This window comes from Rhea americana, unplaced genomic scaffold (assembly GCF_003343005.1).
Source record: "Rhea americana isolate MKP2758 unplaced genomic scaffold, rheAme1 scaffold_20, whole genome shotgun sequence".
In the NCBI taxonomy this organism is placed as follows: Eukaryota; Metazoa; Chordata; class Aves; order Rheiformes; family Rheidae; genus Rhea; species Rhea americana.
The window spans coordinates 4,057,391-4,071,897 of NW_028186150.1; the positions used below are offsets into that span (position 1 = coordinate 4,057,391).

The 14,507-nt window shown below is 36.2% G+C and overlaps 2 protein-coding genes across 6 annotated transcripts in view; one reads left to right on the top strand and one right to left on the bottom strand.

Moving 5' to 3' along the window:
* ITFG1 (integrin alpha FG-GAP repeat containing 1) overlaps positions 1–4,243 on the bottom strand; it is a 99,073-nt gene extending 94,830 nt beyond the window's left edge. The window contains exons 1-3 of one of the 2 annotated variants that reach the window (XM_085303817.1): positions 4,007–4,243; positions 1,536–1,608; positions 585–730 (exon numbers count right to left, since the gene is read on the bottom strand). In XM_085303817.1, the coding sequence (XP_085159943.1) occupies positions 585–730; positions 1,536–1,608; positions 4,007–4,181 (394 nt within the window). In that variant the 5' untranslated portion in view covers positions 4,182–4,243. Of the gene's footprint in view, positions 1–584; positions 731–1,535; positions 1,609–2,825; positions 2,877–4,006 lie in introns of those variants that run through there. The other variant, XM_085303818.1, reaches the window with a different exon arrangement.
* Positions 4,244–4,341: 98 nt separating this feature from the next.
* PHKB (phosphorylase kinase regulatory subunit beta) overlaps positions 4,342–14,507 on the top strand; it is a 93,264-nt gene continuing 83,098 nt past the window's right edge. For 2 of the 4 annotated variants that reach the window (XM_085303816.1, XM_085303813.1), the window contains exons 1-2: positions 4,342–4,529; positions 14,087–14,176. In XM_085303816.1, coding sequence (XP_085159942.1) covers positions 4,445–4,529; positions 14,087–14,176 — 175 coding nt within the window. In that variant the 5' untranslated portion in view covers positions 4,342–4,444. Of the gene's footprint in view, positions 4,530–7,026; positions 7,122–14,086; positions 14,177–14,507 lie in introns of all 4 variants that reach the window. The other 2 variants (XM_085303815.1, XM_085303814.1) reach the window with 2 other exon arrangements.

Genomic DNA, 14,507 nt, shown 5'->3' on the forward strand with positions numbered 1-14,507 from the left:
AGCCCACAACCCCACCCTAAGACAGAATCAGCTCTACCTTGAACACTGCTGGGAGGTGTTTTTATAAAATTCTTGAAAATTTTCAAGAATGGAGACTGCAACCTACTCAAAAAACTATTTCAGTGCATCACTGCCTCCAGTGTTTTTGTTTTTAACAGTGATAAGAGTATTAAATTAATGTTGATAAGTTTAATGTATAAATTTTCAAAATATCACGCCTAAACTTCACATCAGGTTCTCAGCATGCACTAAATTATGATGAGATGGTATATTCTGATAATCTTTGTGAAGCTGATGTAAACATAATGTGGAAGCTACAATAAGTAGCTCTTGTGTTAGTAGGCTACTCCTAGTCTGTAATGTCATTTGGTTATGTCTATTGCATAATATAAAACCAAGTTTTAGCTCTGTTCTCTTACATTAATTATTGAATATATTTTTACAGCAAAATGAGTATGAAGCTGCATAACCACTACTTCAGCTGGAAAAAACAATCACCACAGTCAAATTAATTATAACTTCTTGAAAATACTTTGTATTAAAAGTCTACTAAACTTTATTAATAAGTAGTCTCAGCAACTTACCTAATGTTTGGTTGTGTCCCCAGAAAATAAACACTGAAAGTTCATCTCTGCCATGATTTTGAGTCTGGGTAGTGAGAAGGACATCCATTTGTGAATCACCATCATAATCTCCAGGAACTACACTGGTTATTACAGTGCTTGGAGGTCTAAAATTAAAACATTAGAAGTAATTGTATAAATGAGTGAATATTGAAAGCATTCGTGTTAAAGGCTAGTCTGCTCTTCCTAATCATTAGTAGTTGGCTCAATATAGTATTTTCCTTCATCATGCTTTTTAAAGTCCACTATTGCAAAAATGCAGTAAGTTTAAAATGCACTCAAGTATTCTTTGGAATTCCATCTTTCTCCAAGGAAGAATGACATCTTTAACCCTACACTTCAGCTAACGGACGTTCTTCAGCTGTATCTCATTTTTAAAGCCATGTAGCATTTATTAATTGCTAAAGCAATTATCAGTTGTACTCCAATAGTAACTACAGAAACTACAAGAATTTCCCTGAAAACACATCTTGGAATGGAGTCTAATGCTACCTTCCAAGAAGATTTATCCTAAGATATAGGTGTTAGTTTGCTTTACTAGGACATAAAATTCTCACACTAAGTCAGCTGCAAGAAGTTTCCAAGATATAGGTACTTTTAATATTAATTAGAGGACAAAAACAAAGTGGGGTAGGAAGAGGCTAAAGTCATACCTACCAGTTAATTATATGAATGACAAAACTCCTTTCCAAAAATTCTGTCATATGAGAAGTCTAAACAAAGTAAAACAAAATGTACAGCTACAAATCAGGAAACTTTCTGGTCAAAGAATTTGAGCTCTAAAAGCAAGTTGAACCACATAGCCAAACAAATAAATACAACAGAAACAGTTCTAGTCATGTTCTTACTGACTGCAAAGATGTACTTTCAACAAAAAATACAACTTACATTGTTTCGTAAGTGACTACTTACTTCATTGATAACCTAACTCTGGGCTTGAAGTATGGTTCCTTTTGGTCTGCCAAAAAGATAAGCAATTCATTTCCTGCAAAACCAAATAAGACTTAATGAATAACCCTTAAAGACGAAGATCATAAATGGGTTATATATGAAAACAATATTTAAAAAGCTATGCTATTAATAGTCGCTTCTGACAATAGCTGAAACCTTCAAAGACTTCCCACACAACCACTTCTTCCTCCTTCAAAAGGAAGCAAAGGAGTGCCTTTTCAGAACAACATTAGAAATCTAAATGAATCTTAAAGACATGCTAATGTCAAGAAGGTCCTTTGAGGCTTAGTGTTAGACCTTTCTCATTCTGATTTTTACCATACTTGTTAAAATAAAATGTTTTATAATGAATTACAAAACATTACATGTGGAAAAGTAGTAAGTATTAGTTCTATACACATAACTAAAGCTTATAGGCTCTGAGTCTTACAATATTGACTCAGACTAACGCTTGCTTTCCGAAGTCTGCTGACAGAAGCACCTTAAGTGAARCTCACAAAAGTAACCCACTTCCCTAAGCATTTCCTCACTTAGAGTCAATGATATATGCTGATTTCATGTAATTATTTCAGGTAGATCTAAATAAAAGCCCACAAATTCTGTTACACAATGAGTTGAAATTTGAGGAACAAAAAAATTTGTAAACTGAACTTTATAATACATTTTCATTTAGTAAAGCACAATTCATATACACTTACTTCTGAAAGTAAAACCATAGCTCACAGCTTAAAAAAAATTATTTTCTTTTACAAGTCCTTGATTATTTATGTTTGTTGCATTCTCCAAAAAACTCAGCTGGAGCTTCCTGAACTGTAAGAATTAGGTTACCTCATTGAAAATAATTTTATAACCTGAGCTACCACAATGATTTGAGGAGCGCTATTCTGTGGCAAATTTCATAGCTGTGGAATAGAAAAATACAAACTCCTCATTATGAAAAGAAGGTAATTGCCATGAACTTATTTGCAAAGGAGAATATGTGAGCAATGAATATATGAAAACAAACCCTTTCACAACAGTAAGGTGACTAGCACAGCCTCATCTGACAAGCTAATAAAGCCAGAGCTATGCTACACATTCATAGAAGATTGAAAAAGCTGGCACATAGTAAGGCGAAGAAACTTGCTGGCTGGCTAAGTTTCTCATAACAAAGATATAGTTCACCTACTGACTTTGACTTGTCTTTTTATCACCCACACAGTAAAGTAGTGATCATGAGGAAGAAGTAAATCCATCTCAATTTGCACAGACCTTACACAGATAAGGTTCCAGGAAGTCAATTATACCACCTAGAAATGAGATCTTCCGGTCACTGTACACAGATCTACGAAAATTTCAGTTCAGTGCTCATCAGCAGTCCAAACAGAATAATGGGAATTACTAGAAAAATAGAAAACAAAACTACTATGCCACTACGTAGGTAAATCCATTCAACTATGTCTTAAATGCTGTTTGCACTTCTGGTCTTCTCAGCTCAAAACAAAAACAGTGGAATAAGAAAATTACTAAGGAGGATGATAAAAACAGAACAGCTTCCATATAAACAAACACATCTTTCTTATTGTAAACAGATATGAAATCTGCAGTCTGAAAATCCAAGTGAGGACACAAAAGTTTCTAACGTTGCCCAATGAAGTGGAGWAGGAAATAACGACCACTGCCTTGCACTACTGGAAGAGGTCTCAAACACACCTARAAGATGGTGGGTTAAACAGGCAAACAGCATGAGTCTCCCCACTTGTCACACAGAAAACAGGTAAGCTTGTACACCATTTCACTTTTCCCTATATTATTACACTGCAGTTTCAAAAATGACTAAATCCAGAGCCCCTTGGTAATCCGGAACTGTTTGTGCATCAAGATACTTAAGGATCAAGGTTACCTCTAAAGTTTTGCTAGTTTACCCTCATTTATAAAGCTACGAGTGCGAATTGAAAAACAAAGTCTTTAACTTATTTCAYAATCATGAACTTAACTTTAAAGAAAACACTTCTTGTCCTTTGTAAAACGTCTTGTTCCGTGCAATGCAAACTGAAAGCATTTCTTTTCATACAGAAATTCTCTCAGAAGTAAACCAAAGACAATTTTGATCTTTAAAATATTTTTATTATTCAGTATTCTCACCTTCAGTAATGCTGCAAACTGGGACTCAGATATGAACCTTAAACATTATAATTTAAAATATACACCAAAGGAAAAGAGGCTAAAAATTACAGGGGGGGGGGGAGAAAAAAGGGTCTTTCCCTATGCAAGGAATGGGAAACAAGTATCTAAGAAGAACGCGCGGCTTTACAAGAATATATTGTAACAGGGACATGCAGAACATAACACGTAGCCAGGAAACCACTCCACCGGCAGGCGCTTGTACCAGCGGGAAGGAAACCCCGAGCACCCGCGCGGGCCCCCGGCGGCGCGGCGCGGCCCGCACTCACCGCCTCGCAGCACGAACAGGTCCGTCTGCTTGTCCGAGTTGAAGTCGCCGAAGGCCGCCAGCGTCCCGTACGCCTCGGCCCCAAACAGCTGGGCGGTGACATTCTGCAGGGCGCAGCCGGCCCTCGCCAGGGCCAGGAGCAGACAGAGCCCGAGCGGGCGGCAGCGGCTCGCCATCCTGCGGCGGCCGCAGCGCCCCCCCGCCCCCGCCGGCACCACTTACGGCAGCGCTCGGGCGGGCCCGTCACAATATCGAGCTCGCTTCCGGGACTGACCCGGCGACTTTACGACAACAGCGTGACGGGCTGCGCGAACGTGTTTACGGCTGGCTGGGGTAACAGGCGGAGCGCGCCGCCGGGCTCCTTCCGCGCGGCGCTAGTGGGGTGGCGGCCGCTGCTCTGCTCAGAGCGCAGCGGCGGGAGCCGCGGGTCCTCCTGGGGATGGCGGCGGCGGCAGCGGCCGCGGCCCATATGGCCGATGTGAGCTGGAGGATGCTGGAGCTGCGGGCCCGCTCTAAGCGTTCAGGTCTGACCTCTTGGCTTGCCGGCGGCGGGGCCCGGGGGGGGTCCCTCTCCTGTCTTGCGCCTCTATCCCGCTAGCGGCCCTGGCTCCCACTTTCCCTCCTCCCGCTCTGTGCGTGTCCCCAGCCCGGCTCTTGCCCGGATTCTTCCCTGCGGCTGTTTTCGCTCCCTGCCCGCAGCTTCGCGTGTCAGTCACCGCCGGCGGGGCCCTGCCCGGCCGCTCGCGCCCCGCCGCGCACCTGTTGCAGGCGCGCGCGGGGCCGTTGGGCGCTGCCCAACCGCCGGCGGGCCGCGCGGCGAGGGCGGGGCGGCCGGGCCGGGCCCCTCCCGCGGCCCCTGCCGTCCTTCTGCAGCGGCGGTCAGAGAAAGCCTGGTCGCCCGCCGATGTAGGACCGCAGCGCTTTAAAGTGAGCATCTTTAGCCAGCGTGTCCTTAGTGACACGAAGTTAAGAAACCTTTAGCGGTGGCATGTGGCAGCGCTGTGCGAAGGCGGCTGTTATAGGTAGTATTGCTGTAGCCTTTATAAAGCTCTTGAACTGATTCAGTACTTTGAAATTGCAGGCATTTTTTTACCCAACAGAACTAGCTCTTGTCTGGTTTTCATTGGATAATCCTTATTTTTATTTATTTTATTTTATTTTTTAAGCCTGATGATTTCTTACTCTGATTTTAGACTCCCTGGTAGCTAGATTCTGGCCTCAGAGGAAAGAGTGATGTTTATTGAGTTGACTTGAATTTCCAAAGTAGAAAACCCCTGTGATACTTATTTTTATTTTATCTTTTTGCAAAATCTAATACTAACAGGGCTTTTGTTGGTAACATTTTAATGAGAACAGTTTTCCAAATGATCCCTGTGGTGTTTTATTGTCCAATATGCTCACAAAACACAACTATAATTTCCCTATTTACATATTCAGTTGGTCCTATTGCAGTGATGACTGGCCACACAGCTTGGAATGTGGAAGTAAAAGAAAATACTGTAGACTACCAAGAGGAAGGCTTTTGTAATTGGTTAATAGATGACTACTCTAATGTGTATGACTTAAACAGTTGCACTTGTGCATAATACTACTTTGTGAGTAGTATTGTGAGTTCTTGTAGTATTGTGAGTACTTGTGAGTCCTCCATTAGGAGGACTGTCCAATAAATAGGAATGAAGGCAATCAGATGATTTTAAAACATTTGACTTTTTCTTTGCTGCTGCTGTTGCCTTGTACCTTTTTTGTTAAATGCAGAAGAAAGTTACTTCTATGATAACAGATTACTGTAGTTCACTTTCTTCTTTTACTATCTGTACATTTTCTTGTCATTTAAATAGTAACTGAAGAAATTTATTTACTGAAGGAATAAAAATGATTTTGGTTGAAATGCTGTTCCAATAAATAAGCTAGTTTAAAAAATTAATTTTGCATATGACTTTGCAAGTAATGTTGTCTAAAAATGAAAATTGTTTATTTCTCAAGTTTACTCTTACATCTTTATAAATATGTCAAAACTTGTGTAGTTTCAGAGCTTTTTTATTTCCTTACTGATGTACTGTCAAAAGCAACCCTGGTTGGTAGTGTAATTGAAAGTGTTTGATACTCCTGCATAGTGTTCAAATTGGCTACTCCTGCATAGTGTTCAAATTGGCTGAATTCTCTGCTTTGGAGTCTCAGTTCACATAGTACTGTGGTATTGTCTAGTAAGCATGGAGCATATACTCACACTCATGTATGAAATGCATGAGTGATTCATTTAAGACCCCATCCTGTAGGTGGTAGTACATATCATGATGTTCATATATATTAAAATATGAATTACCTTTTTGCTAGTAAAAACAAGTTTTATTGAGGGTTTTCTTTCACCCTTTTCTTGAACAACAAAATGTTTAATTTTTACTGTGATAATTATCACTTGGGAGCAGATTATACAAAGCATTTGGTAGTTGGCCAGTTTGCAGGCCCTGAAATTTTGGCTATTTTGAAGGGTCTACGTTTCTTTAAAGATTTGGAGCAGGTTGTCATCATAGTTATAAACTATTTTCTGACTTTACTTTCCAAACTGGAAGATGTTCTATCTCCAATAACTGAGGTACTCAGTACCATAATGCATAAAAATGCAAATAAAAAATCGTAATGTAAATTACCTATGAGGTAATAGGAGCACTATGCTTCAGTAGAGCTTTAGCTCCTAATTTCTGCTATTTCTTAACACTTTTATATAAGATAGTAGATAATATTGTATTTAATCCTGAAGTAGAATGCATCAAATGGACTTCATTCTGCACCTGCTGACTTCAGTAGCAAATTTCCAAAATTATACTCCTGTGTAATGTCCAAAATATGGACTCTGTATAGATTATGCCATTTTACTCAGACAAGATTTAGTAATATAATGAAACTTTACTATTCTTCATGCTGTACACTACCTTATGTTAATAACTTCACTAACGCTGCTTTCACTTAATTTAACGGTGATTGCCTTTAACATTTACTAAACAATTTTGAAAATTGCTGTAGTGTAGCCTGAGCCGTTTGTGATTAGCTGCACCAATTTGAAATGGCCAATTTGGATGATGACAGAGCCTTCTCTGCGCGTGCCTTTTTGAGATGTGGTAAGTGTGTAGTTTTGTTTTTGTTTGTGGCTATTTTATTTTATAAAAAATTGTTGTCTTTGTGTTTCATGTGGTGTTTTAGTTTTGTACTAACAATTCTTTTAGAACTGTACAACAGAATTTAAATAAAAATGTGAGCTCTTAGAGTCAAAATTTTCTAAAATTGAAATCTACTTAAATTGAAATCCACCTTTCAGGTTTTCCTGTTTTGTTTATGTTCTCTTATTTTCCTACAAGTATCTCTCTATATAATAAACTCATTACCTAACAATCTCTGAACTGTGATTTCTTCTTTAAGATGATGGTCATGAGAAAGGTGCTCTAAGAGTACTGCTTAAATTTAATCCCTGAAATAAAACCCAACATGACTACTTTAAAGAAAAAAAGTTACACTTTCAACAAGTCAGTCACTATCCTAAAGCTTGTCTTTTGGAAATTAAGTGGAAGCAAAATAAAGGCCTCCTTGCTCCCTGCTGCTGCTGGCACAACTTCTATTTTGTTCTTCCGTTCTTTGCAAAGGAAGCTAGATTGTATGAAATTATCAAGACCTTTACTGTTCTGATTTAGCTCAGTGTACTTTGAAAAGAGTTTGACTGCAACAAAATGTCCATATGTGATGCTGATCTATTAAAAGCCTGTGTAGCACTTGCCGAAACACATAAGCAATGGAAGTTTTAGTGCAAGTTGCCAGATAAGAGGATTTCAGCTGTCCCTTGCAACAGTAAGGTCACTTGAACTACTTTTTGCTGTGCCTGACATTTCTGTTCTGCTTCTGTAATGTCAAAGGACCTGCAATGTGTTGACATTATAATGAAAAATACTGTATTTTTCTCATTAACTTGATGTCTGTTGTCTTGGTAATGGTACAAAATAAATGTTTTTAGTAGTTCAACAGTTCTTGTTTAGAATTTTCAAGTTAACAAATTACAACATAAAATAATGATTGCCTTGAATATCTTGAATATTCCTGCCTTGCTTGTAGCATTTATCAGGCTAATGTGGTAGAACTTGGCATTTTGGTGTATTTTGCTTGTGTGAAGCCCCCATGTGCTGGTGTAACAATCAGTATTATATTTACAGTGTTCAGTAACTTTTGTGTGCTTACAAATTTTTAATTGCTGTACATTCTGAAATCAGTAATTTGTATTAAAGATAATACGAATCAGATGTAGAAAATCAGATGATTAGGAAATAGATAAACAAAATAAATTGATTTTTTTTTCTTTTGTCACGAAATTCTAAATGGGTTATATGCACTTCAAAAACATAGGTTTTCATAATAAATTATTGCTAAAAAGTTTTGTCCCTTTAAAGCTATTTAAATAAAATCATTACAATACTTTACTTGTTTATGGCTGTGGTGTTATCATCCCTCAGCCTGGGTAAAACTTCGTCCCATCTGTTTACACTTGTCACATTGGATAAAGAGAAGTAGCTTTTTCTCCCTTCTCCCAAAACAAAGTGATGTCATAGAATTATAGAACATCTGAATTTGAAGGAACCTGAGGAAGTCATCTACTCCAAACTCTGGCTGTAAGCAGGCTCTTATGTATAGTGATTAAAAAAAAAAAAAAAAAAAAAAAAAAAAACACCACACAGCAGCACAGCTGCTGCATCTTAAGTTCACAGAATCCTAGAACTCAGATAGTTATGTACTTAATTAGATATGAATTTTCCTTCAACTGAAAGAAAAAAAATAATTTCTTGCTTTATCCTTGGCGTGGGCTTGAAATGAATTGTTCTCCTAAGTGTAAGTATATAACTTGTGTCATCCTAGTTTCCGGTAGCATGGTTCTGTACAGCTACAAAGTTAGCACACAATTGTATGGGATTTCAATAGTTTCTTCAAACATAGTTTCAGAAAGAAACTGTAAGGCTGTTTACCAGTTACTAGCAGTATTAGAAAATACATGTCAACTGATTTGTGCAGTAACTGGTATATCTGACAGCTTTTATTTGGGGGAAAAAAAATCCAGATTATTTTTTTTCTGACAATTGCTGTAAGACCTAGCTTGGTATTAAACTTTTGAAAATTATTTTCTGGTATCTCCTTGCTCAACTATATGGATTGGGTAATTAACAGATTCAATTCAGACCTGAAAACAGGCATATTTCATGGCAGACATCTATTAGAATAAACTGTGCTGTATCTGACAACTTTACTATTCAGTACTTCAGTAAGTCTCACCTTAAGAGAGGTTGCAGGAGAGGTCTGGAGGAAAAGGAGTAGTGATGTTGGGAGGATATGATCCAACTTGATTTCATTTCTTAAAGTGTTTAGTGTTAAGAAGTAAAGTCCTCTGGGCCCAGTGATTTCTGCAATGCAAAAGTGATGTTTTAGCTATTCTTTTTGTAACTTGATTTTAGTTGCCCATACTAGTTTTAGGCAATGAAAATTACTGTGGTCTGAGATCTAGAACATTTTTTGTGTCTTAAATCTTGGATTGCATGCAGAAACTACTGCTACATTAAAGACTTTGATCAATGTCTTATGCCATACCTCAAATCTAGGAAGAAATCTGCTATTCTAAGCTATCTTTGTTTGGGGTGTGCTTATTTTAGTTACACAGGTGTACGCTTACACTTGTTCTTTTGGCATGTGAAACGTTGGAAATAATATTCTTGTCTCTTTGCTTGTGATTAAATTTTATATGGATTTTTAATTCTGAATTTTCTAAAATTAGAATAATCAATGCGTGGTAAAATGTGTAAATCTGTATTCATAGACTATGTCCAGAATTGCATTCTGATACCTGTTTTTCTATGATATCTGCAATTTCTGCCATCTTCAAGGGATGTGTTGGTGTTCAAAGCTTCTGAAAATCTGAATTTAGGAGCAAGTTTTCAAAATGTTGGCCATAACCTTTAAATATAAATATCTAGATAGTTTATAGTTTTTTCCCCAAAGCAATTAAAGCTAACATTCAATACAACTGGAATGAAAAGTGAGTGAGAAAGTTCTTTGTCAGGAAGACATCAGTATTCTCAAGCTCCAAAAAATAGTATATGCAGAAGCATTTACATTGCTAACAGCTTCTCTCTGAGAACTCCGTGTGGTTTCCTTCAGTATTGTACTCAGAGGATATTATTAAATTGTTAATTTTGTCTGAAAGTATTGTAAAACTGGATTTCATCTGCTGGTTAATAGTTTCTTTTTATTGTCTGCTAATTTTTAAATATCTTATCTGAATTTTACTCTAGTTTTACATTAGTAATTCATATCTCTGTTATCAATTACTGTGCTGTTTTAGCTCTCTTCCTCTGTTCCTTTACTCTGATTCTTACAAAGGAAATGACCAGCCTTTTTAGCAATTCTTTGAATTGAAGAATAGTGAAACCATATTATTCTGGAATTGTAGCCATTTCTGAAATGGAAGGAGATTTATTTTCTCTCTCTCTCTCTTTTTTTTTTTTTTTTTTTTAATTCAAAATGTAGGTGTAGTGTATTGTTTAACCAATGCAATATCTGAAGAAAAATAGAAATTTAATTGGAGTTGGGGTGAGGATTTTGAGTGTTTTCTTATGAGACATAAAAGTCTTGATGCAGGAAGCAACACTTTGATTTCCTGTCTATTAATATTATTTAACAGTTTCGAAGTAGTTACTGAACTGCAGCACTGCATCTCTGACATGAGAAAATAATAGGAATATTTCATTCTTTGTGGAAGAAAATTTGAACTACCATATACCCTATTCAAATTTGGTATATGGTTGTATATAAACAAGCAGCTGAAAGAGTATTCACATTTTTTTAATCCTCTTTCCTCTCATATTTACTTTTTTAGCTTAAAAAACCCCTCACATACTGTAGCTAAAATGAAATAAGGTTTTTGTGACTAATGGTAGTTGAAATACATGTCATTTTTTGTTGATTCTAAGTGCTAACATAAAAGCTGGGGACTCAGGTGTAATATTAGCAATGTGACTTTTTTTACTTTTAAATTTTGCAGAAATTGGCTGTCATCTTGGATAGAAAATAAAAGTGAGGGAGAAGAAAAAGATGTCTATTTACAATACTGAAGTATTACATTATATTTATGTAGATCAGCAAGAATCTTTTTTGGAATATCCCCAAAATATGTATTTCACCATTGCATATGCTCATGTGTTTGACGCTTGACAATAATATTGCTTTGAATAAGAATGACGTGATATATTTTTGTATGACACTGTCCGCATCTGCAAAAAATATACATTATATATAATTTGTTTAAAAAGTTAGATTTAAAACCGTATTTTCTAACTTTGCCAAGTGTATCTCATTGCTTTCTCAATATCTGCAAGCTAGTCTCTGTCAGTTTCAAAGATCTCCCAAAATTTATGTTAAGTGTCGATTGTCATAGTTTATAATATCAGTAAATGTAATTTGTAAATGGACTGTACAGTGCAGTCCGTGGTGGCAGTTCCAGGTATCTTATCTAAGTGGTTGGTAGTAATGATATGCCTAAAGGTTGAGAAATGTGCCTTCTAAAATACTGGGGTTGATGGCAATGTTTTGTATTTACATTTTCCACTTATTTTTACTACTTTCCTTCTGGAATAGCTTTATGCCAGTAGTAGGTCCCATAATTTAAATAATCTGCTTAGTTTATAGCAAAACCAGTCATTTAATTATTTTTTGTTCTTCAAACTTAAAAACAAACAAACACAAAAAAAACCCCAAACCTAAATTTTTTTCCGTGAAGAGTATATGGAAAACTCTCTTAATTTTTAGTATTCCTTTAAACAAGTTCTCCTACATGTACTTTTTAAGGAATAAAACTCTTCATTTTTGACAGTTTTCTTGAACTTTGAGTTCACTTCATCTTTCTGTTTCATCACCAGTTTTAGTGTGACTATTTCAAGTTACTTCAGCAGGAAGTTTTGGTTAAACAAGTACAACTCAAAAGTGCTGTGACACTTCTATGGTTTTTATTCTGTTCAGTCTTCTTTCTGCCCAAAGTTGAAATCTTCATTGCTCTGAAATAGAAGCCAAATATATGTTTTTTGTTCATAACATAATTTTGTTTCTCTGCTGGCCACAGAGGGTAACAGATTGTCTGGTAAGTATGTGAAATTCGAATTTTATTTTGGAAACTTTTGACGTGTGTGTGTGTGTGAATACTGAGTGTTCTTAATGGTGTAGTTGCTAGAGTTAACAGTTTGCAAGAAATAGACATTTTGAACGTGCTGAGTACAATGTGCTATATATACATATATATATTTAACAAATTAAGAGTTAGGATCTTTATTTTTTAAATATTTATAAAATTATGCTAGTAATATTTAAAAATAAAATATTTTAAATTTATTTTTTTAAAAAAACTTATTTGAAAATCTAACAAGTATATATATATAATATATATTTATGATGTTTTATGCAAATAAGTCACTGATTGAAGACTTTTTCCTGTGCATATTTTGCCCATTTTAACTTGTAGACATTTAAAACAGCTGCGGGTCACCACTTTGTGCTTTTGAAAGACAGATGAATTAGTAGTTTAACAATATAAATTGTGGATCTTCTAAAGGACAAATTCCTAGGCAAAAATAAGTAGTAAAAATAAAACTACTTCAAAAAAAAAACTTTTAAATTGGTTTCAGAATGTTGATTTTTAAAAACAAGGTATGAGATGCATTATATATAACATCAAAAAAATTGTTCCTTTTAGGTTGGTTTCTTAGGAAACTAAATCAGTGGACTGCCTATATTTCCCTGTCAGACCATTTATCTCTCCATCATGCTTCTTGTTTGTACCTTGTTGTTACAGTAGTAGGCTGTATAGTACAAGGCTGTAGTGGAAGCTACCTGCAAAGAGTGTTGTTAAACATTACCAGAGAATCCACGCAGGACAGAGCCACAAGACTCTGCTCAAGCAGGAGTGGTTTTGTTTGGGTTTCTTTTGGTGAGAAGAAAGGATTTTTTTTTTTTTTAACAGCTACTGTTGCAAAGAAAAAGTAGTACTAATATGGGTGTGTGGGCTGTTTATTTATTTGAGTCCCTAGAAGGGCAAGAAGCATTTTCTGTTCTCCCTACCAGCAGATTTGATTAATAAAGCCTCTGACACCACTCCACACACGTTCACTTTCTTTGAGTGAGAGTCCTGTATATGGACAATCTCCTGTCTAATTAATGGTTGAATTTGTGCTGGGAGTACAGAAGAAGAATCTTGAATTGGAGCATTCTGTTGCATCCTGCCAGAACTGCTTGGTTTTCTGGAAATTCCTTGGCAGTTCATTTCCCTGAGCTTTTCAGAAGGGACAGCATGTAGTCTGGATTGGAAAGAGGAAATTTTCATTCTTCCTGTTACCAAATGACTCTGAGGGAGATCTTAGCATCCAGAACACTGAATGAAGTCAAACTGATTTATGGAAGGAGAACATCATGTAACTCTTAATTTAAAAATTGGAAATTGATGTTTACCTCAGCAATTTTAAAGAAATTACACATTTTTAATGGGCAGTTTAATTTAGCTACTGGTAAAACAGACTTTTCAGGCACAAATAGCAAAGTAATCAGTATGTGGGATACTGAGAAAGAAGGATATGGTTTTGATAGCAGTGTTTGTCTGGAGTATAGGTAATTTGGGGCTGTATTGGTTAAGTTAATCAAGCCTCAGTAGTATTAGAGAGCAAGCTACCTTATGTTTCAAGATACGAATTCAACTTTTTGTGGTGGTTCATGAAATAGTCCGTCCTCGAACAATTAACCTGTACACTTACGTAGCATTTGATGTATCTAAATACCTGCAGGCACTGGATATCCAGATGGAGGTCTTGTTTGCATGGACGGATAAGATGGAAAGAATATGTGTAGAAATGTTATATTCTTTGAGATTACAGAAAGATTATGAGATTTTATTTGAATTGAAATTAAATAAAAACGTGCTTTAGGTATGGTGTAAACATGAAGAAATATTACAGGAATTTTTAGCAGTAACAAATTGTGAAACTAGTTCTGATCTTTTTTTTTTTTCTTTTTTTAGGTTCAATTTACGAACCACTTAAAAGTATTGACCTTCCAAGACCAGAAGGGGCAAGCGTATGGGATAAATTAGATCATTATTACAGAATTGGTAAGTAAAACTTAAGAATTCCTTCTCCTGTGGAAGGTTAGCTTTGTTTCAGCACAATATCTCTAGTCTTTAATAAAGATTTTAATTTTCTTTTCCAAAAAGTGCAGGGATCCATCATTACAATTCCTCATAAGATACCTGTGATAATATAATGCATATATATGTATACTTCATGTATACTTGAAAACAATATATGCTTTGAACACACATATTGTGCTCAAAATTATGAGCTGCTAAGTGCTTTCTCAAATGTTAAGAATGGATTCTGAGATGCACCTGATTTCTTGTATGGGGAGGTTATGGTGATCTGCTGACAGTTTTTAATGCTTTA